Source organism: Mastomys coucha, unplaced genomic scaffold (genome assembly GCF_008632895.1).
Source record: "Mastomys coucha isolate ucsf_1 unplaced genomic scaffold, UCSF_Mcou_1 pScaffold15, whole genome shotgun sequence".
In the NCBI taxonomy this organism is placed as follows: Eukaryota; Metazoa; Chordata; class Mammalia; order Rodentia; family Muridae; genus Mastomys; species Mastomys coucha.
Genome location: NW_022196897.1, coordinates 106,227,426 through 106,250,628, shown reverse-complemented (window position 1 = coordinate 106,250,628; position 23,203 = coordinate 106,227,426). Strand labels below are relative to the sequence as shown.

Below are 23,203 nucleotides of genomic sequence, written 5' to 3'. Positions count from 1 at the left end.
ACTCACACATATCCTCCAAACATATATCCTCATACAGAACTCACACATATCCTCCCCACATATATCCTTATACAGAACTTATACATATCCTCCCCACATATATACATCCTTTATGCAGAAGCAGCTTACACTGTTCATTGTCCCATGTCTCACTTTTTAAAATAAATAATATTGCTTGAAAATTGTTCCATATCTGTTTACCTTTGTTCTACTAAATTCACGCATCACTGTTTACCTGACAATATCTTATTTGTGGGTGTTTAGGTTATTTTCTGTCGTTTGCTTTTTTAAGTATCAATGTATTGAGTATGCTTGTATAAAGTTCATTTTGCCTAGTTAGAGCAGCTGAATTAAAAGAATTAACTCTAATTGGGCCAGAGAGATGGCTCAGAGATTAAGTACACTTACTGCTCTTACAGAAGACCTAGGTTCGGTTCCCAGTACCCACGTGGTGGCTTATAACTTATAACCAATTCCGGGGCATCCACAGCCCTCTTCTGACCTCCTCAGGCTCTTGCATGCATGTGTTCTACATACATGCATACACTCGGAAAACAGGCACAGACACATACACAAATGATCATTTTAAAAGAATAAATATTTAATTGTTATTTTATTTTATGTATAGGGGTATTTTGCCTGTGTGTGTGTGTGCCTGGTGCCTGCAGAGGCCAGTAGAGGGCATAGGGTCCCCTGGGGCTGAAATTATAGCCAGTTGTAAACCACCTGAGTGTTGGGGATTGAAGCTGAGTTCTCCAGAAGAACGTTCTAAATGACAGAGTCATCTCTCCAGCCCCTACCCTTATAGTCTGGATCCATCTGGATTGTACGTGGTCTAATAGGAAGTCAACCTTATGGCAAGCTAATGTCCTCAAACCACTTACTAATGAATCTTTTTTTCCTTCACTGATTCAAAGTACAACATTTAGTACACTTAGTAGGACATTTCTAAGTTATCAGGATCATCATGTTTAATTTATTTATTTTTAAATTGGATATTTTATTTATTTACATTTCATTTATTTATCCCCTTTCCCAGGTTCCCCTCTACAAACTCCCTATCCCATCCCCCCTTACTCTGCTTCTATGAGGGTGCTCCCCCACCCACCCAGCTACCCACTCCCACCTCACCACCCTAGCATTCCTCTACACTGGGGCATCAAGCCTTCACAGGGCCAAGGGCCTCCCCTCCCATTGGTGCCAGATAAGACCCCTTCAGCTCCTTCAGCCCTTCCCATAACTCCTTCCCATAACTTCCATTGGAGTCCCTGTGCTCAGTCCAATGGTTGGCTGTGAGCATCCACATCTCTATTGATCAAGATCTGGCAGAACCTCTCAAGAGACAGCTGTATCAGGCTCCTGTCAGCAAGCACTTCTTGGCATCTGCACTAGTGTGTCTGGGTTTGATGTCTGCATGTGGGATGGGATCCCCAGGTGAGGTAGCCTCTGGATGGCCTTTCCTTCAGGCTCTGTTCTACTCTTTGTCCCTGTCTTTCCTTTAGACAGGAATAAGTCTGGATTAAAATTTTGGAGATGAGTGGGTGGCCCCATCCCTCAACTGGGGGCCTTGCCTAACCTCTGGATATCGTCTTGGTAGGTTCTCCCTCCCCTTTGTGGGTTATTTCAGCTAATGTCATCCCCATGGGGTCCTGGGAGGCTCTTGCTTTCCTGGCATCTGGGACTTTCTGGTTGCTACCCCCAGTTCCCCATCTCCCATTGCTACACACCTCTGTTCAATTTCCTGACCCTCTGTACATCTCTTCCCATACCTGATTTTACTATGTAGGAACCCTGATCCCATATCATTTCTGCTTGTTATGTTTCCTTTTGAAACTCAAAATCAGTCTACCTGGTTCCAAAGGACAATCATTTCCTTTGATGGGTCTGCTGGGACCTTAAGGCCTGCCTGGGAAGTCTGGAGTCTTAACGATGCTGACGAATCCTAGCCACACTTGTGAGCTACACGTTCATCCATTCACGTCTTCCTTCTGCCCTTCAGTCTTTTCCTCACAGCTTTTCCACATTCCTCAGGCTTATTTCTGAATATGCCACCTCTCATTGTTAAGTACTCTAAGTTAGGGCTTTAATTACATTTCCAACTGTAGTTGTACATTTCCAACAGTCAGCAACTACAGGTGTGAAAGCTACTATACCGGCTTCAGGATGCTGGTGCTGGCCAGGTCCTAGCCACTTTTTCTCATCATGTTTAGATTTGTGTTTTCCAGGTAAAAATCAAGTAATGAAAAATCAGCTTCTTCGGTTCTTAGGGAAAATGTCTTATTTGGGGGCTAGGAGGCAGTAGGGCTTCTTCCTTCTTCCTTCCTTCCTTCCTTCCTTCCTTCCTTCCTTCCTTCCTTCCTTCCTTTCTCTGTCTCTCTCTCTTTCTTCCTCTCTCTCTCTCTCTCTCTCTCTCTCTCTCCCTCTCCCTCTCTCTCTCTCTCTCTCTCTCTCTCTCACACACACACACACACATCATTATTCTCCAAGATGTTATATTAAAAGCTTTAAAAGGGTGGACAGCAAAGCAAGCCACACGAGCTTCCCTGTCCACAGGAACAGTGCTTGTGTGGCCAGTTCTGTGTCCTTCCACGGGCACCTCACATACCAGCTGCCCCGAATGTTCCCCTGGACACACACTGGGAAGCCCAGGCCAAGAGCCAGAAAGTCCAGGAGGGCCAGACAGGAGACCCTGTCCTGTGCCTCCATCCTTAAGGACCAAGGAGGAAGTAGAAAGACTAGAGCCGAGTCCCAAACAACTCCAAACTCTCTGGTTGGCTGTCCCAGAGCAGGTCACCTTGAAAGAGTCTGGGCCCTGGCCTCTGCGTTTTCTTTCTCAACAGACTATTTCCTTATCTTGTTCAAACAGATGGTAAGCAGCTGCTCATAATTTACTTGAGGCAGGAGGTTCAGAGTTGGGTATGACCCACTGTTTACACCAGCATCTAGAATTGTCCAGAAAACATCTCTGAGGGGTTCTTGAAGACACTGAAGAGTCAGGCTTTGGGGGATTTTTTCCCCCCAGCTAGCAGATCTTCTTGGGAGTTCTCATTCTAGCCTGGCAGACAGAGGCCTGCCTAGGTCTCCTGCCTAAGTGACATCTTGGAAGAGAAAAGGGTCACTCCCAGCAGCTGGTCTAGAAGATAGGAGCAGGGAGGGAGTAGGAGTCAATAAACCTGACAGCAGGCTCACAAGAGGAGTGAGGGAAATTTGCTTTTTCGAGGCTTTAAACCAACAGAAGTCCATCATCTTCACCAGTGTGGACATAGATTTGGAGAGAGAACCCAGAGGCAACAGTGCGAGGTCAGCATTTCCTGTGCTGTGGATTCGGGTAGCCTGAAGCCATGGGGCAAGGTAAGCGAACCCAGTTCCCGGCTGCTAGGACTGTCACCGTGACATGTTTTTATTAAAGGAAATAGGTTGGTAATGGAGGTGACAGTAGGGTGTGTAAGCTGTGAAGAGTGGGACGGAGGGGGGGGTATGTGGAGTGGGAAGGGAAGGGAAATGGTGGTGTGAGTGTGGGGTAGGTGGTTGCATGGCAATTTTAACTGCATTTATGAATGATTATCATGCATTCATATTCATAGCCCAGGATTAACATAATGTAATAGCTAGAACTCTCTAGGCTATGATACAAATGGGATACACCTGGTCTGCTAGCTAATTTTTATGTCAACTCAACACAGACCAGAATCATTCTGGAAGAGAAAACCTCAATTGAGAAAAAAAAAATCCCCTCTGGATTGGCAGGTGGGCAAGCATGTGGTTCATTTTCTCTTGGTGTTTTAGCACAGCAATAGAAAGAAACTATTCTTTCTATTTCAACCTTGGAAATCTTGAGGCTCACATCCTCAAAGGTTAATAGGAGGGAAGGGATGGTGTGAGCCAGTTAACACAAGCATGGTGGACAGAGACAGACATACAGCAGTAAGACAAGCAGATCAAAAGGTCATACAAACTCGGGGTGCCTCTGCTGTGAGGGCCAGCATGGTGCAGCCTGAGCCCCGAACTTGTCTGAGAAACTCTTCTTAGGGCTGACTCCATGATCATGTCCTGTCATCGAGGAAGCAAACATTGACTGGGAAATCGACTGTGTTCAGCATACTGCTGAGCAAAGAATGCAGAAATGAAATAAACCCAGCACCTCGACAAGTTCATGGGAGGTGGGGGGCAGGGAGCAGTGGGTGATGCCTATAAAATGGGACCAAGCTCCACCTGGACAAGTCAGTCAGAGCTTTAGAGGCAATGCCTCTGGGTATCAAAAGGTAAGTAGGCACCTTTGAGGTAAGAAGTAGGGAAGCTTCCAGACAGAACAAGAGTCCAAAGGATTCTGAAGAACAGTTCACACCTTAATGCTATGGGTATTGTATGGGCCTAATGTACCTGGTTCAAATCATGTGACGGCTCACCCTTCTACCACCTAGTACAACTCAGCCACCAAAGAAGGTGGGCTCACAGTACACTCAGCCACCTCCTTTCAAGTGTCATGAGATGGTAAGTCTTTACATCAAAACTCACACATGATCTTAGGTGAATTGATTCTATTCTCAGCCTCACCCATCTCATCTTTAAGACAAGAGAATTTGACTCAGTGGCTTCAAACCAGTTCTAATATTACCTGATTGTGTTCTCAAAAACATGAATGTGGCACTAAGCATGTCAGGGGTGCTCACCCAGTAAACAGAAGCCCTGTGCTCAATCCCAGGCACTTGGAAGAGGGATTCAGGAAGATCAGAAGTTCAACATCAACCGCAGGTACACAGAAAGTTGGAGACTAGTCCAGGATACATGAGGCCCTGTCTCAAAAAAAAGAGGGATATGAGGAGCGGGCAAGATTCAAGATTTATTCATTGTTGGATTTAGAGCTGGAAATAAATGTTAACATTTAATGGGCCTTATACATGTTTGACATTATGCTAATGTAAAGTAAATGCTAGCACAGAAACATAAATATATATGTGTATAACTTCATTCATTTTGTATAACTCTTCAAAGAGGGATAGTTAGTCTAAAGAGAAGAAAACTGAAATTCAAATGAGCTGCTTGCTTGGGGGAACACAGCTGACAAGGAAATGGAGTCCGGGACTTGAACCCCACTCCTGGAAGGTGACTTTTATTCATCTTCCTCATATCTATAACTTCGCTTTTTCCCACAACAGCTCTGAGTATCAAGAGCTGTGACTTCCACGTGGCAGAAAACAATGAGGAGCACCATACCAGTGCCATCAGCTCCCAGCACCTTATTTTGAGGAGGGGACAGTCCTTCACTATCACCCTGAACTTCCGGGCCCCAACCCACAAATTTCTGTCTGCCCTGAAGAAAGTGGCTCTCATTGCACAAACAGGTATGTGTGACAAGCCTGGACCACTGTGGGGACTCTGGGATCTAGAGGGAGAATCTCTTCATAGCATCCTCTCAGAAGACCAAGGGACAAATGGTCCACTCAGTAGCTGGGCCTTAAGCTGTCCTGCTCTGTCTGATAAGGGAATAGTGTGAGCATTTACAAGATAATGTGCATAAGAAAAGCTGTTTATTATGACTCTGAAGTGCTCAGCAGTATCACCATTAAGAGCTTCTTTTTGACTGCAGCTATGTAGGAAAGGCTGAGTGGGGATTAACTCTGGGTGCATATAGCATCTAGTCTGCACTCATTGAAATCTGTATTATGTATCAGCTACTGAGTCAAGTACTTCATATGCAGTATCTAATTTAGTCCCTTCACAGGCTCTCCAGGCCCATGGGTCCTGCTTCCTCAGAGTCAGCCAACCATGATGGAACATACCTGGGCAAAGATTGTCCCTTTCCTGAACAAGTACAGTCTTTCCTTCTTCGTCGGCAATTCTTAAAACATACAGCAGAGTGACTATTTATACAGTATTCACACCATATAAGGATTCATACATAATGAAAAGACTAGTTTGCAAGAAAATACAATGCCATGGTATTTTATATAAAGAGATATAACCAACCTTGGATTGGGGTATTGCAGGTGGTCCTGGAACCAATACCCCTGGATCAGAGGGATGGTTGTACCATTATTACACCCTTTTTGTAGACTGTGACTCTTTCATAGACATGGATCCATAAGCACCCAGAGCCTGTGTTCACCTATCATCCTCTAATGTTTTTCTTTACAGGAGGCCCTCTTTTCTTCTCCTCCAAAACTAGTCGGCACCTCCTCCATTTTTGTAAGACCTTGATTTATACCTCTGACCTGTGACCTGGAAGTCTAAATAACCAATTTATGACTGTGCATTTCAGGAGAGCAGCCTTCCAAGACCAATAAGACCCAAGCCATCTTCCCTATTTCCTCTCTTGGAGACCAGAAAGGATGGAGTGCAGCAGTGGAGGAAAGAGACGCCCTACACTGGACCATCTCTGTGACCACGCCCGTGGATGCTGTCATTGGCCGCTACTCACTCCTGCTTCAGGTTTCAGGAAGGAAACAATACCCCTTGGGCCAATTCACACTTCTCTTTAATCCATGGAATAGACGTAAGTTTGGACCTAAGCTAGTCTGAGATGCACAGGGATGCAGGGAAACAGAGCTGGGATACAGCTCCAACAGGGAGCCCTGTGGGTAACACCAACATTCAATTCCAGCAAGTGTCTTCTCAGGCTCAGGGTCCCATCTTGGTGTCCCTGGGACTTCATGTTACAAGTATAGACTTATTTTACTGACAAACTCTGGTGCTGCTTCAGACTACTTTGGACACTTTGAGATGAACTCAAAAATCTGCCCTTTACTGTAATAATAGAGAAATGAGGAGCTGGAAAGATAGATAGCACAACAGTCAAGAGTGCTTGGTGCACAATCCTGAAGGCTTGGATCCCAGATCATAAATAACAAGCCAAGTATTCAACAATGCCTTTAAAGACAGGTCCAAGAGATCCAATGTGCTCTTCTGGCCTCTGAATGCACAGTGCACCCATGTGCACATAAACTGAGATAGACACACAGACACAAACATACACACATACATACATACACACACACACACACACACACACACACACACACAATGGGAATGAGAACTAGGAAGATGCAAGAATGAGGTGGTTCAGGGGATGGGGTTTCTCTGCCTCTTTCTTGTCTTTCCCAGTCTCTCCCTGGTATGTAGTTGAGTTTTGAGGTGTCAATAGATTGATTATCTAATGAAAGGAAACATTTTTAAAGAAAAAGAACACGGGCTGGAGAGATGGCTCAGTGTTTAAGAGCAGTGACTGCCCTTCCAGAGGTTCTGAGTTCAAATCCCAGCAACCATATGGTGGCTCACGACCATCTGTAATGGGGATCTGATGCTCTCTTCTGGTGTGTCTGAACACAGCTACAGTGTGAAGTTTACTCTTAGATATAATAAATAAATAAAATAAAATAATAAAAAAAGAAAAGAAAGAAAGAAAGAAAGAACAAAAGAAAGAAAGAAAGCAAGCCTGTGAGCAGCATCTCTCCATGGCTTAAAAAAGAAAGAAAGAAAGAAAGAAAGAAAGAAAAAGAACACAAGATTTTGAATTGCCCAGTCCCTCTAGAATGTGAAAGGAGTCTGTGCTACAAGGGTGCTTGTCTTCATCAGCTTCATGGTGAAGGAGCCCTATTTTGGGGTTTTGTTTCTCTCCACTTGTTTATTCTGTTATTAAGGCAGGCTCTAGGGTCCTCTCCACACTGACCTGTCTAAAGTCCTGTAGTTGAGCTGGCCTATAAGTGGCTCCACTGAGGTCAGATGACCTCCTATAAAGTACAGCTCTGGTTGAAACTGGGCTTAATTCATCTAGTGGGCCTAGGTGGTTTGTCCAATTGAGGCTATAATGGGACATTGTCCCTTCCTTTTCATTTTGAGATTCGAGTCTCTTTCCCTTTAAAATCTGTCACACCCATCTTAATGCTGCAGATTCTTAGGGGTTGATTGAGAGAATGGAAAACTTTCTCCTGGTTTTCCTAGCTTCAAGACACTAGACACACACTTCCTTTTCCTTTCAATAATCTCACTGTTAGCCTGAAGGGCCCCCTTTATAAGACAGGGCTGGGACACCAGAGGAAATATGGGGAAAGAGAACAATTTCCCCAAGTTCCTATGGACCCACACCTAGAGCCAAGCTCCAGGCTCTTTCCTCCATGATGTCTGAAGCCAATGGACTTTACTTCTGTTGTCCAGGGTGAAACCTCCAGTACCCACCCTTATTTTATTTAGATCAGTAGTTCCCAACCTGTGTGTAGTTCACAACCCTTTAAAGGATCAAAGGATTCTTTCGCATGGTTCCTCTGAGAACCCTGAAAACCACAGATATTTACATTACGATTCTTAACAGTAGCAACATTACAGTTATGAAGTAGCAACAAAAATAATTTTATGGTTGGAGGTCACCATAACATGATGAACTGTCTAAAGGGTTGAGCACTTCCTAAGGTTAGTCTTGCCTGTTCTCAGCTCAGGGCCTTCCTTTGTGTTTCAGGCAAGTGAAACAATAGATGGGAACTCCTCTATTCTGGTGTCTTTTGCCCCATGTTATTCATTTGTAGATTCAGGATCCTTCTGCTGAGAGAGGTCTCACATACTGAGAGGAAGATCTTGGGGGAATCCTTCCAAAGCTGAGGCTCTAGTGCGTCCCAGATGACTGACCCAGAGTCTACATTTAAAGCTAGACCCTGGCAGCCAAAATATAGTCCCAGTGAGACAGTTCAAGGACAGCATTGGGTTCTGAAGGAATCCACCCATGATTCCACTACTAGGATTCCTGCCCTCTTACTCCATTTATAGGACCCCAACTAGGGAAGTCCTGCTATGGAGGAATTGAGTAGTGGGAGCCATTGTCTCTGCTCCTCTGAGAGATGACTGAGAGAAGTTCCAATTGGCTGAGTGTGGTAGCCCATGCCTTTAATCCCAGCACACAGAATGCAAAGACAACACTGGATACCTGGGCAGCTCTCAAGTGCTTAGTGTTTCTGTGGCCTAGAAACTCTTTTGGTGGTTTGGACATTCCTTTAATGTTCCTAGAAACTAGATGAGCCACCCCACAATACATGAACTTGTGCACACATGAATGCGCGTGTGCGCGCGCGCGCGCGCACACACACACACACACACACACACACACACACACACACACACACACACACACACTGCTTGGCCACCAAGGCTGAGAGAGAAAATCTGACAAGAAAAGCTGAATCCCATGCTGTTTCCAGCTTCCTCAGTGAACAATGGTTTCATGAAAAGATACCGAGGAGTGAGGGGAAGGCTCAGTGGGTGCAAGTAATTGCCCTGCAAGCCTGGTAACTTGAGTTCAGATCCCTAGAATTCAAGGGAAAATTGGGTGCAGTGTGCTTATAGGAAGATGGGAAGCAGAGTCAGGAGACTCTCTAGATGTTTGTAGGTCAGCTGGCCTAGCTCTTCCTGATGCTCTGCCTAACACTTGGATAAGGGAATTGGATGAGATAGTAGGAAAGGACTGTGGTCACCCAGACATAGAGAACCTCCCAGCACAGAAGCCCAATGCTCAGAATTCCACTTTTCATCCCCTGCTTCTTTCTGCGGTGCCCCCTCTGTTTACTGTTTAACCTGTGTTTAAATGCTGTGTTCATTTCGCTTTTCCCCTGAGACATTTTTTTTGTTGTTACAAATTAGTTTTCTAGGTAAGACTTAACAGGCCACTGGGAAACTCCCTAGGATTTCCAGTTGAGCCAGTAGGGCTCTCATCTCTCTTGTGTCTCTTCTGGAAAACACAAGACTTTTTAATTTAAGGGTGGCTTGTTCCTAGCACCACTCTGACTGACAGAGGATGTGTGGGCCAGGTCCTGAACAGTACAAAAGACCCTCCTGAGTTTTACTTAGGCCCAGGGATGCAGAAGAAAGCTGAAACCAAACCCAACCTGGACTAGCAGAGCAGAGTCCCAGGGAATGGAGGACAGACCTGGCACCCTCAGGCCCTCAACCTCTCCTGCTTCTTGACAGATGATGCTGTATTTCTACAGAATGAGGCTCAACGCACTGAATATGTATTGAACCAGAATGGCTTCATCTACCTGGGCACAGCCGACTGCATTCAGGAAGAGCCCTGGGACTTTGGTCAGGTAATAGGGACCTCTAGGGAAGAAGAGGCACACATAACCTTCAACACTCAGGCCAAAACTAGCAGGTTCAAGAGCCCTTGTCAACCTGAGGTGCCTCTGTTCCTTTGGACCACATTACTGTACTCTCGGCAGCTGCTGCTTGGACTAGCTTCCTTCTCTTTCCCCTTGGAAAACAACTTTCCCTGTCTTATTACCTTCTGGAAAATTCTCCCAATTCCTAAAGATAGAGGAGTTGTTCCATTGTGCCACCTAGGATAGACGCCTAGAGTCTGAGCTACTGTGCTATGGTGTGTTGCCTGAAGGGCCACATAGATCCTAACTAGGGACTCCTCCAGAGTGGGAGCTACCTTGAGTCTTCCATACTCAGTGCCTGTAGGAACATTAGATATTCACTAAGTAGGAATGAATGAAATTAAGTGAATTGAAATGACATGGCACTGATAAGAGCACATGCCTTAAATCCCAGCACTTGGGAGGCATAGGCAAGCGGACCTCTGTGAGTTCAAAGTCATCCTGGTCTATACAGTAAGACCCTGTCTCAATCTATCAGTCAATCAATCAATGGCCCAATACCAATCTTCATGAGATCATAGCCTATCAGGAAAATAAGCCCACAGAACAAAGCACTGGGAGTGGGGTACACGGCCAGGTGGTGTGGTAAGAAGAGAGAAGAGCCAGAACACCCATGGTGGATGTTGAGGCAGGAGAGGAAGATATAAGACCCAAGCTTGAAAGAGGGACAAGATAACAAATCTGTTCTGTGAGATGGTGCCTGGCCTGGAAACCCTTCCTCATCTTATCCTGTGTTGTCCTTGCAGTTTGAGAGAGACGTCATGGACCTCAGCCTGAACTTACTGAGTGTGGACAAGCAAGTGAAAGACTGGAACCAGCCTGCACACGTGGCCCGCATGGTGGGAGCATTGGTGAGCATGAGGCTGGGGAAGCAGAGGGAGAGGAGACGTGACATGAGCATTCAGCTAGAGGGGTCCACCTTCACAGCTCTGGAAGCCCTCAGAGCATGGGAGACAGTCTCCAGAGAAGAGCCTGGTGGGAAAGAAGGGAAAGGCAAGAAAAAGGGAGAGAGGCTCATCTAAGACAAAAGCCAGGGAGAGAGGAAACTGACCCGGCTTTCCTCAGAGCTCTCGTCCTCCCAGCCCTGACCTGGAGGTTTAAATCCCTAGGAGGGGAGATGTATCCTCTCCTTCTCAGTGCTTGCTATGGTAATCCAATAGTCTTGTTTTATTTCTAAATGTTCCTAAGAATATGCAAACCATGATGGTGGCTTGGGGTTTTTCACATGTGTCTTAGTTTAGGTTAATATTACTGTTATGAAATTATTATGACTAAAAGCAAGTTGGGGAGGGAATGGTTTATTTAACTTACAAACCCAGCGTCACAGTCCATTGAAGGCAACTAAATCAGAAACTCAAGAGGGCAGGAACGTGGAGGCAGGAACCTGGAGGCAGGAGCTGATGCGGAGGCCATGGAGGGATGCTACTTAGTGGCTTGCTCCCATGGCTTGCTCAGTCTACTTTCTTAAAGAACCCAGAACCAACAACCCAGAGATGGCTCCACCCACAATGGGCTGGCCCTCCCCTATCAATCAGTCAGTGATTTAGAACATGCCCTACAGGTTTACCTTCAGATAGATCTTATGGAGACATTTTCACAATTGGGGTTCCCTTCTCTCAGACGGCTCTAGCTTACGTCAAGTTAACATAAAACTAGCCAGCACACCATGTCCACAAAACTCTCTCAGAGAAGTAATACAGTCCCTATTTCCTTTCCTAACACTCCATCCCTTTATGAAAAGCAGGGTGTGGGATCAAGGCTATTCTGTAAGAAGGAAAGGTTTGAGATGAGGCCTCTAGGACCCAGGGCAAACAATACTGAAGGAGTCAGGGCAGGAGAAACTGAGGACCAGTAGAACCAACTCTCATACTCCTCCCTGTGGCTGGGGCAGGAAGATGATTTAGATGAGGAGCCCCAGCTCTGACTCTGAGGTTATAATGCAGTTAGAATATAAGCTGGAGCCTGGAGCATGCTGGTTTAACAATCTCCACGGGTTGAGTCACATGCTTGGCAAACTGCAATAAACATTCCTTGCTAGCTCCTGCAAGCTGTCCAGCCACAGGACTCTCACTGACAACCTTATCTGCTCCAACAGTTGTATGCCATCAAGAGGAAGAGGGTCCTGCCTATTTCACAGACCCAAGCTGCCCAGGAAGGTGCTTTGTTGTATAAACGACGGGGCAGTGTGCCCATCCTGAGGCAGTGGCTCACTGGCCAAGGACGAGCCGTGTATGAGATCCAGGCGTGGGTGTTTGCTGCTGTTGCTTGCACAGGTACAGGGCAGGCAACACATAGGTCACTCTCTGGGCTGCTGTAATGTCTAGCCTACATCTTAAGTTGTCCCTTGGCCTCCCATGTGGGAGGGACCTCTCTTAAAGCAGGCACTGCTTTCTCTCCACAGTCTTCCCCCAACCAATTTCCCCACCAGCTGCTGCTTCTCTTTCCCCTCTACAAATCTGAGCTCATTTACAAACTCTGCTCTCAAGCTGGTCCCCCTACAGAGTAAGCCTCAATGCTTCTAAACCTCCCCTCTTGCTCTATATTCCTGTGCTGTGTGATATGTGCATCATTTACCACCCTTTGTCTGTTCAGTTCAGAATCCTCTTCTTTCTACAATGTCACCTGTCATTTAAGACAGACCCTGTCCAGCCTGGGTCTTTGCTGGCCCCTCTGATATCCTATGTCTCTTCCTCGAAGTGCTACGGTGCCTGGGCATCCCAGCTCGAGTCGTTACCACATTTGATTCAGCCCAAGGTACCAATGGGAGCCTGCTGGTGGATGAGTACTACAATGAGGAGGGACTCCAGAATGGAGAAGGACAGAGGGGCCGTATCTGGTGAGAAGCCTAAAGGAGCTAGGGTTCTAGATCAGAAAGTCCCAAGTTCCATGTGAACCCCCGCACTTGGAGAGCCTTGGGCTAGGAGCAGGCCTTCAGGACTCTTATAGGAGGAGGTGGCGGTAGTCAGTGGTGGGGTCAATGTTCATTTTACACAGTGTCCTCCATCCCCATGGCAACAGCTCCCTAAAGTCACATTCCTAGACTCTCTTGTATATTCTTTTTCTTCCCCATTTGAAGCTTTGCCTTTGATACTTTTAGGATCTTCCAAACTTCTGTAGAATGCTGGATGAACAGACCCGATTTGTCCCAGGGTTATGATGGATGGCAGATTCTGCACCCAAGAGCTCCTAATGGAGTTGAAGGTAAAGCCTAAGGGTAGGCCTAAGACCAATCAGGGCTGCAAGAGCTGAAGGGGCCCCTTGCAAAGGATCTAGGAGCAGCGCATGGTCCAGAGAGGGTCTTTGCCCTCTAAAACAGAAACAGAAGTGATGGTGGCCATATAGTGCCAGCAGGCTCAGCGCATAGAGATGTCAGCTACCACATGAGACTGCATGAACACTAGGCCCACGTAAAGCCATGGGCAAGGGAATACCATCTCAATGAAGGTCAAAGATCTTAATGTGGCTGTGATGGGGACTTATCTGTGAGTGGATGAAAGGAGCCTCAATAGTAAGCTCAAGCCTACAGAGGGAAGCTTCAAGCAGCTGAAGAAGGGTGGCTCCTTGTCCTGGTATCCTGTCAGGGGCCTGGCATGCTGGAAGCAGTTAAGGTAGCCTGACCCTAGCATATTAGTATTAAGACTGGGCACTAATGATGTTCTTCTGGTGACTGGCGACATGATTTCTGGTATAGGCCAGGACCTAAAAGTATTTTCACTGCATAATTGTGAATTTCATCTTCAACACTTTCTCAGAAATTCTGTCTCCTTCCTACCTCTGACCTTGATCCTGGAGAAGGAAAAATAATGTACAGGACAAGGACTGATGCTATAAGCCCTAACCAGAGCAGAAGTCTAAGATTGGCTCCTTTGCTCATCTGCCCTTTCTCCCCCTCAGTCCTAGGATCCTGTAATCTGGTCCCAGTCAGAGCAGTCAAGGAGGGGGAGCTGCAGGTGGACCCCGCAGTACCAGAGCTCTTTGCTACAGTAAATGCCTCATGTGTGGTCTGGAAGTGCTGTGAGGATGGGAAGTTGGAGTTGACCAACTCCAACAAAAAGAATGTGGGCAACTGCATCAGCACCAAGGTTGTGGGCAGTGACCGCTGTGAAGACATCACTCAGAACTACAAGTATCCTGCAGGTACTGAGCAGCCAAGGGAACTGGCCTATCCACCTGAGACAGCAGATTCAAGGAAGGGAATGGGAGGACGCATGAAGGCCAGAAAGAGCCCTGGTGCTTTCCCCATCGAATAGTAGGTTTCTCAAGCCTGGCTTACATGACTGCTTGTTCAAATCAGACCATTCTGTGTTGTAGGAGGCTGAGCTACAAGATGCACTGTGGTGCTCTCTTGGCTTCTGTTCATGAGATGCCAGTCCCCAACTCCAGCCAGTCCTGATGACCAAAAACAAAAAAAAACAAAAAAACAAAACCGTCTTCATGTATTTCCAAATGTCCTCTAGGGGGTCAAAACTGCCTCCAGTTGAGAACTGTCATCATGAAACAAAGCATTAAATACTGAGCCTTGTTCAAGAAGGTTTTCAGGAGTGAGGGAGGAAGTTACCCCTCTCTCCCTCTCTTACAAGGTTGCCAACTATTTCTTTCCATTAGCTTTTTGTTTTTGTTTTTTAAAGACAGGGTTTCTCTGTGTAGCCCTGGCTGTCCTGGAACTCACTCTGTAGACCAGGCTGGCCTCGAACTCAGAGATCTGCCTGTCTCTGCCTCCCAAGTGCTGGGATTAAAGGAATGCGACACCACTGCCCGGTTTCCATTAGCAATTTTATCTATCAGTTCAAATCAGGATGCTTGTAACCTGAGCCTTCTCCTTCAGCACCTTGTCCCTGCTTGCCTCTTCCCCTTCAGCACCTTGTCCCTGCCTGCCTCTGTCTTCTGCGTTTTTCCTCACAACCTAGGTAATCCTTCAGCTCCTTACCTCTTGCCCATAGAATGGCAGCTCCCTGGCTCTGCTCTCCACCACAGTTCCCTTTCCTGTTTCACTTTCAAGATTGAACGTTCTAAGACATGAATGACCTTGTTATCTTCCCACTCAAGAATACTCCATGGCTCCTTTGCCCTTGGAGTAATTCCAAGTTCCCTCACACACAGAGAGTCAATTTCTGGCAAAAATATCTCCAGCAACAGCACTGACTTATCACAAAATGTGTTTTCCTTGTGCAAAGGCGAATTCAAAGCCTGAGGCATTTGAGAAGCTTTTTAGGATCCTGGTATCTGAGCAGAAGTGGTAAATACATTTTAACCCTGCCCTTTTATCAGAAGGATCTGTACCTACTGGGTGCTCTCTATTCTCTTTTATTCTGCAGGATCTCTTCAAGAAAAGGACGTACTGGAGAGAGTCCAAAAAGAAAGAATGAAACCTGGGAAAGACAATGGCATGTGTCCTCCCAGTGGTGAGCTTAGAGAGCCTCTGCACCTGTTCTTGGAAGCACCTAGCTCCCTCCCTCTGAGAGGAAATGGCCGTCTTTCCGTGACCTTGATTAACTCAACAGACGAGGAGAAGAAGGTGCAACTGGTGATTGGGGCCCAGGCTTTGTACTACAATGGAGTCCTCGCTACTGGTCTCTGGAGGCAGAAGCAGTTCCTTATGCTTGGACCCAACCAGGGTAACTCTCTCTGGCCCCAGCACATACCCTGTACACACATAGTTCTTTCTTAGGCTCTACCCATGGGTCTCCAGAGACAGCTTTTAGCCCCTTGGTGCCCACTCTTATTCAACACATATGCATTCACATATACATTCATTCAACACATATACATTCGTGCTGACACGCTGAGAGAACCACGATCCCAACTGCAATCAGATAAGAACACAACCCACCCTGGCAGTAAGAGAGCATGTGGGGAGGCTGACAGAGTGCAGGACAGGAAGCCCCTCATCCAGGTTGGGGCAGTCTGTACCCTGATGATCCACAAAAGGCTGTTTTGAAGAACGAAGAAAGGCCAGATAGACAGAAAAGTACAGCAAGCATTCCAGACAGAGGAAAGATGCACAAGGGTCTCTTCTCTCTCTTAGATACTTGTTTAATTAGTCCAAGATGAGGTCACACATGGGTACTCTTCAGAAACTCTATGTATTTTAGGGTTAAGATTCCCTGAAGTCCATCAATCCTGCTTAAACTTGGTCACACACTGTAGTCACCTGGGAAAATTCTACGCCTGGGCTATAACCAGGCAATAAGGTCAAAAACTCTGTAGTAGACACAAACATCAGACTTTGCAGAACTCCCGAGGAAATCTCACTGCACAGGCAAGCTTCAGGAGGAAGGATAGAGCACATCCACAGGACTGCAGCAGCCCACGTCTTCCCAGTTCCCATCACTGGGCCTTGCCCAAGCATAGCGTGAATTAGCATGAGAGCTAGACAGTCTTATATGTCATGCTCAGAAGCCTGAGTTTCATTGTCTGGGTAACAGTGGGCTAGTAAAAAGTTTACATTAGTAGTGTCAATGTTATCAGAAATCCATGTTTAAAAGAAATGTTCTGACAAAGCGGCATGGAGGGGGTCATGTCAGAGCAGTCTTTCTTAACCTTGGCTGTACACAAAAGCACCTGGGAACATTATAATCCAAATGCTGAGCCTCATTGCCAGCATCTGATCTAACTGACTTGAGGTATGGCGTGGGGTTGGGACTGTATTATAAAGGATTCTCACTTGCAGCCATAGAAAACCAGTAGGTTAAAACTAGTAACAGTTGAAATCCAGAAACAAAAGCTAGGCTAGCCTGGTAGCACTCAGAAACAAGACATAAACCCAGAGGTGAGAGAAATTGGATTTGTGAATGTGGATGTCTGTCTATGGTTTGCATGAGCCACTGGAAGAGGGGGATGCAAGTTTTGGGAGGGAGAAGAATCTAATTATAGCATGCTTTGTTAAAAGCCCATGAGACAGCCAAGTACTCCAACAGCCAGCAGGCAGCTGCTGTGGAGAGCAGGCATAGAAATCCCAGCACAGAGGCAATGACTCAGAGTCAGGGCACAGGGCACTTACAGTGCTGGGAGATCAGATATAAGATGAGACAATCTTTAAAAAAATGGGGGGGCAGGGCGGGCTGGAGAGCTGGCTCAGTGGTTAAGAGCTCTGACTGCTCTTCCAAAGGTCCAGAATTCAAATCCCAGCAACCACATGGTGGCTCATAACCATCTGTAATGGGATCTAATGCCCTCTTCTGGAGTGTCTGAAGACAGCTACAGTGTACTTAAATATAATAAATAAATCTTAAAAAAAAAAAAAAAAAAGATGAGGCAGCAAGGAGAGATCCTTAGCCACACCAGCAATTGTGGATTTAGGGAAAAAACAAACATGAGGGAGACAAAGGAGTCTAAGGGGACAGGGACACACAACAAGGTTGGCAGAGAGATCATGAGATGGCCTGGCCAAAGAGCACGGACTAGGGAAGTGGCCAAGGCTGGCTCCCTGGGACTTAAATGAATTCAACTCAGGAAGTGGAAATCTTCCTAAAGCATGATGGGAAAAAGAAGAGACTAAGTGGATAGTCAGCCAGGGACAGCTGCTAGAGCAGAGTCGTATGATTCTTTGGTTTGTTTTGAAGGTGACTCTGTTTATATGTTGTAAATAATCAACATAAAAAGCTTCGGGAGAGGTAAGTTATAAATGACAGCATAGTCTCTGGGCAAATAACCAACTGGAAGTATTATAACTCACATTTACCGAGTATTTAATATCTCCTTGAAATGGTGGTGAGTACAGTATATGCTTTATCTCACTTTTCTCTCAACTTGATGAGGTAAGTACCATTCTTAGTCCCACTTGCCATGAGAGGAAACCAAGACACAGAGAAGGTAAACAAGTTGCCTGAGGCTACACAGCTCATCAGCAGTGGGTAAGAATGGGGCACGTATTTTAAAAAGCGTAGGACTCTATGTGGACAAGAGGACAGCACTTCCCCTGGGGACATGTCTATGTGTGCAGGTTGAGAATGGGAGCCAGAACTTGAGAGAGTCACAGTTGATAGCATTTTCTGTGAAAAAGAAAGGGGAATGGGAGAAGGGACAGAACTGTGTAAGCATGTGTTCAGCAACTGCTTTGTGGCGAGTTTTGAGATAAGCACTATTTGAAGAGTGTTGTGTAACACAAGTCATCCTACCATTTCTATGGCCTGATCTGGCTCCCGGGAGCTTTTCTATATCCCCAGTGAGACAGTCCGCTAAGAGTGTTGGTAGAGGTAGTAATGGGGCAGAGTGGCTGTAGGGAGTGCAGCATCTTTCTGTCTTCCATGAGATGAGGCCCTGAGTCCCCTGTTGTAGGTGGAGCTACGGTTTGATTCCGGCAAGCATGCACTCCATGATTTGTACTGACTTGTCTATTGTATGTTGCAGTTCTGAGAATATCCACCAGCTTGTCCTTCGCTTGTTTTGAGCAAAACCCACCCGAGAACAGCTTTCTCAGGGTCACGGCAATGGCGAGGCACTCCCACACCAGCCTCAGCTGCTTTGCTCGGGAAGATGTAGCCATTGGTAGACCGAATCTTGTCATTGAGGTGGGTACTTGTTCTTTACTCGGTTACTCTTAGTTGCTATGGTTCAGGGCTGTTGTGGATGACTTCACGGATAGGCCATCTTAATACACACACCATTTCTTAAATGAATGTAACCTGTTCCCTGTGGGATGAGAATGATGATAATCACTCAAGTCAAATAGCTTTGACCATAGTAGGAAATCTGTATCCAAATAATTGTGCCTACAATTCATTCATTGATGTAGCAGAACTGTCAACTCTTAGCATAGCTATGATGGAGGTAAAATCCTTTGGTGATGTGATAGTCATTAAAGTACAGCCTTATTACAATGAATTACAATGTCTAAAACGTTCTTATTTTGGTTTGTACCATAGTCAGAGCCAAGATTTTTTATCTTTTTTTTTAAAGATTTATTTTATTTTATTTATTTTATATGTATGTATGAGTACACTGTAGCTGTAGAGATGGCTGTGAGCCATCATGTGTGTGACTGCTGGGAATTGAATTCTGGCCCTGCTAGCTCCGGCCCCACTCGCTCCAGTGTAATTCACTGTAGCTGTCTTCACACGAACCAGAAGAGGGCGTCAGATCTCATTATGTGTGGTTGTGAGCCACGATGTGCTTGCTGAGATCCGAACTCAGGACCTTCGGAAGAGCAGTCAGTTCTCTTACCCACTGAGTCATCTCGCCAGCCCAAGATTTTTTATCTTTACTAAAAACAAAACAAAACAACAAAAAAAGTAATATATATATATATATATATATATATAGTTATATTTTATATAATACAAAACATTAATTATAAGAATTGGAAGTATTTTCTTAACTTGATATATCTCATTTTACTATATCTTTTACTTTATAGATATAATAAAGAAATCTTGTATCCATATTAAAAAAACAAAAAAAGGAAAAAGGCCTTCAAATGCAAATAAAATTATTTTTCTCTGTAAAAAAAAAAAAAGAAGAAGAAGAAGAAGAAGAAGAGTTTGAGGAAGGATTAGGAGATGTGGCCTTGTTAGAGAGGGTGTGTCGCTGCGGGTGGGTAGACACCTGAAATCGAAAACTGTCCCTTCCCCAGAGTTTATCAGTAGCTCTATGTGTTGCCTCTTCCTACAGATGCCAAATAGAGCAGCACAGTATCAGCCCCTCACGGTCTCAGTTAGAATGCACAACTCCTTAGACGCCCCCATGCAGAACTGTATCATCTCCATCTTTGGAAGGGGACTCATTCACAGAGAGAAGAGATATGGGTAAGAGACTGTAAGACAGTACCTTCTCCTCCTCCTCCTCCTCCTCCTCCTCTTCTTCTTCTTCTTCCTCTTCTTCCTCTTCCTCTTCTTTTTCCTCTTCCTCTTTCTCTTCCTCCTCCTCTTCTTCTCCTTCTTCTCCTTCTCCTTCTCCTTCTTCTTCTGTTTTTGATTTCTGAGACAGGATTTCTCTGTGCAGCCCTGGTTATCCTAGAACTCACACAGTAGACCAGGCTGGCCTCAAACTCACAGAGATCTGCCTGCCTAAGTGCTGAGATTAAAGGTGTGCACCACCACCACCACCACCACCACCACCACCACCACCACCACCACCACCACCAGTCTAGGACTGTAAACTTCTTACCCCACTGGAAGATCTCAACTGGTTTGGACTCAATGATTTAAAAACAGTAATCCATCTTTTTGCCATATCACTGGAGATAGAGCAGGTATCCTCAGAAGTTGAATTAAAGCTACCAAATGGCCTATCTCATTCTGGAAACACCAAGTCAACAGGAGGAGAGGATAAGGGAGACTGTGAGGACCCCATGTAACCCCCACTCCTCCTGTCTTGGTCATCCAAGAAGAGTCTAAGTATTGTGGTAAAGAAGGGAGGTTAGATCTGGTACCAGAGAACACACAGATAGGACATGCTGGTTCTTGGTATAACGAAGCTCTCCTATTCACAATTACAAGATACAATTCTAGTTAAATTCCTTTCACTTCTAATCCCTTCACGACCCTGTGTCCATGTGTGGATCTTTAGCAAAGTACGATGTGTACTGTTGCTTCGTTAACTCTTTGTGATTTTTTTCATTGTTCTTTTCATGTATATGTGAAGTCCATTTCTTAGGCCCCATAATACTCCATTGTGTGCCTCCTACTGCCCCATAATGATGGCAACAAATACCTCTCACTCTGATGCTGCAAAGTTTCACAGCCAACAGCCTCGTGTATGCCCCCTTCTAAGCTCTGTACAGGAATGGAATTTCTGGGTCATAGGATATGATCTGGTTTGGCCAGATCTTATCAGATTTAGTAGCAGGATCTCCTGCATTGAAAGACAGTTTCTCTCCCCACCTCTCTGGCCAATATACAACTATTCTCCTCTTTCCAATAGAAAAGAACACGTATAACAGAAAGCCATGTCTTACTGTTGCGATTTGCCATTCTTCAGGCTGGCTTTCCCATTCCATCCTCTCTTCTGTGGTTGCCTGTCTTAGCTGCATTCTTCTGTCCTTGCCGTCATTCTTGTTAACTTTTAGGAGTTCCTGTGTAATTTAGGCCCCTCAGTAGTATTAGACGTTCCTCTTTCATTTTTGCCTACTTCACTCCTAGTTGGGTACAGTTTAAAGGCAACGCTGAGCTTCCCAGAATTATTGAGTCACTGGTGCAGCATCATGAAAATTTGTCATTCTCATCAATAAAATGAGAGGGGGACCCATGGACATTTACCTAGACTTTAGGATCTTCCAGATCAATTGTAGAGCAAAGTTCCTCAAAGGAAATCCCAAACATTCCCTTAGTTACTGAAGGGTCTACCATAGTCCAGGAAGGTCAGCCATAAGCTGCTGACACCTTGGCACTCCCTCATTATGTCTACAGTACTCACTGTGCTCACCAGCTAGAAATATAAAACTATAGCCTTTGCCAAACATGTTGCCAGTACCATTACCAAGAACAGAGCCAGACCAAATCACAGATGCTGTCTTGAGTCATGCAGGTGTTCTCTATGGAGAAGCTCCTGTCTTCTCTCCCTTATGATCACTTCTGGCTTCCCAACAATCTACTTGGATTTCTATATCCTCGTGCCCCATATCTTCAAGCCAGGAAGGACAACCCATGGAGACCAGCAGAACAATGATCTGGAGGAGAATTAACACCCGTCTCTACCTTTATTTCAGATTGGGTTCTGTGTGGCCAGGAAGCAGCCTGAATACTCAGTTCCAGTTCACCCCAACACATCTGGGACTACAAAGGCTCACTGTGGAAGTAGATTGTGATATGTTCCAGAACCTGACTGGCCACAGAAGTGTCCTTGTGGTGGCCCCTGAAGTTTCTGTTTAACTCCCAAACAACCCTCAAACTTCTAAAACTAGACATGCTCCAGAGGGAAACTCTGCCTACCAAACAACAGACTAGTGACCAAAAACCAAGCTAGACTCACAGAAACCAAAATCCTTTTTTTCCCTTGTTTTTTGGTTATTTGGTTGATTGCTTGGTTGGTTGGTATTTTTGAGACAGGGTTTCTCTATGTAGTTCTGTTGGTCCTGGAACTCACTCTGTAGATCAGGCTGGCCTTGAACTCAGAAATCTGCCTGCCTCTGTCTCCCAAGTACTGGGATTAAAGGCATGCGCCACCATGGCCTGGCTCCAAAATCCATTTGTATCAAGCCAACCCAAGGCAGTCAGAAACACTATTTGTCTTAGAATAAACTCCTCTGCATAAGTGATAAAACAAGCCTTTGAAAAGACACTCAGATAACTTCCCAAAGTATAATGAGATGTTCTGACTACCTTTTCAGAGTACATTTAGATTTTGGGGCATCCAGATGTTTCACACCATTTTATTGCTCATTAACATATCCATTAACTTCCAGGAGTGAAAGATAACCTAAAATTTAAATCAATCTATTTCTGATGACATAGGACAATATTGACTAAAAATAGAATTTTTACATAATACTAAAATTACATTGATTCTTTCTTTCCCTGGTGGTTATTGTAAAAGACCCAAAGACAAATGGATAGAGCTATTATAACACATAGCATAGGACCTGAAAGAATAGTCTAAACTTAACTATAGCTAGATCTTCATGAGTGCTGGTGTATGTGGGGACCCTATCAGGTCATACACCATACCTCACTGCAGCTTTACCCTGCTTTCCAGTGCATGATCTTCTAGAGCAGTGGTTCTTAACCTTCTAATGCTGAGACCCATCAGTACAGCTCCTTGTGTTGTGGTGACCCCCAACCATAAAATTATTTTGTTACTACTTCATAATTATAATTTTGCTGTTGTTATAAATCATAATGTAAATATCTGATATTCAGGATATATGACATGTGACCACCAAAGGGGTCGGAGATCCACTGGTTGAGATCCACTGGTTTAGAACTGCTGTCCTAGAGGCACACAACATATAACTTCATAGCAATGTAGTTGGAAACAATGTACTAAAATGTCTAAATTATAAACTCTTTGCATCATTTTGCTTTATAAAAATGTGGTGTTTACATTTGAGAATACATATTATATTAAACAATGACAAAATAGGTGTGTATAAAGAAAACAAATCTTTTTTTTTTTTTTTTTTTTTTTTT

The 23,203-nt window shown here is 45.1% G+C and overlaps 1 protein-coding gene across 1 annotated transcript; it reads left to right on the top strand.

The window, feature by feature from the left end:
- Nucleotides 1-2,919: 2,919 nt before the first annotated feature.
- On the top strand, nucleotides 2,920-23,146 carry Epb42 (erythrocyte membrane protein band 4.2). Its single transcript, XM_031371627.1, has 13 exons — nucleotides 2,920-3,351; nucleotides 5,157-5,342; nucleotides 6,260-6,493; nucleotides 9,949-10,067; nucleotides 10,886-10,990; nucleotides 12,235-12,412; nucleotides 12,837-12,975; nucleotides 13,237-13,340; nucleotides 14,034-14,276; nucleotides 15,455-15,754; nucleotides 18,489-18,649; nucleotides 19,749-19,882; nucleotides 21,784-23,146. Exons 1-13 carry the CDS (start codon nucleotides 3,342-3,344, stop codon nucleotides 21,944-21,946), a joined length of 2,076 nt encoding a protein of 691 aa, XP_031227487.1. The 5' UTR covers nucleotides 2,920-3,341; the 3' UTR covers nucleotides 21,947-23,146.
- The last annotated feature ends 57 nt before the right edge of the window (nucleotides 23,147-23,203 follow it).

Bases quoted from the DNA above. Each gene is read 5' to 3' on its own strand.
- Epb42 (XM_031371627.1), top strand. The intron at 5,343-6,259 runs GTATGTGTGACA...TGTGCATTTCAG, and splicing joins GGCTCTCATTGCACAAACAG to GAGAGCAGCCTTCCAAGACC. The intron at 19,883-21,783 runs GTAAGAGACTGT...CCTTTATTTCAG, and splicing joins CACAGAGAGAAGAGATATGG to ATTGGGTTCTGTGTGGCCAG.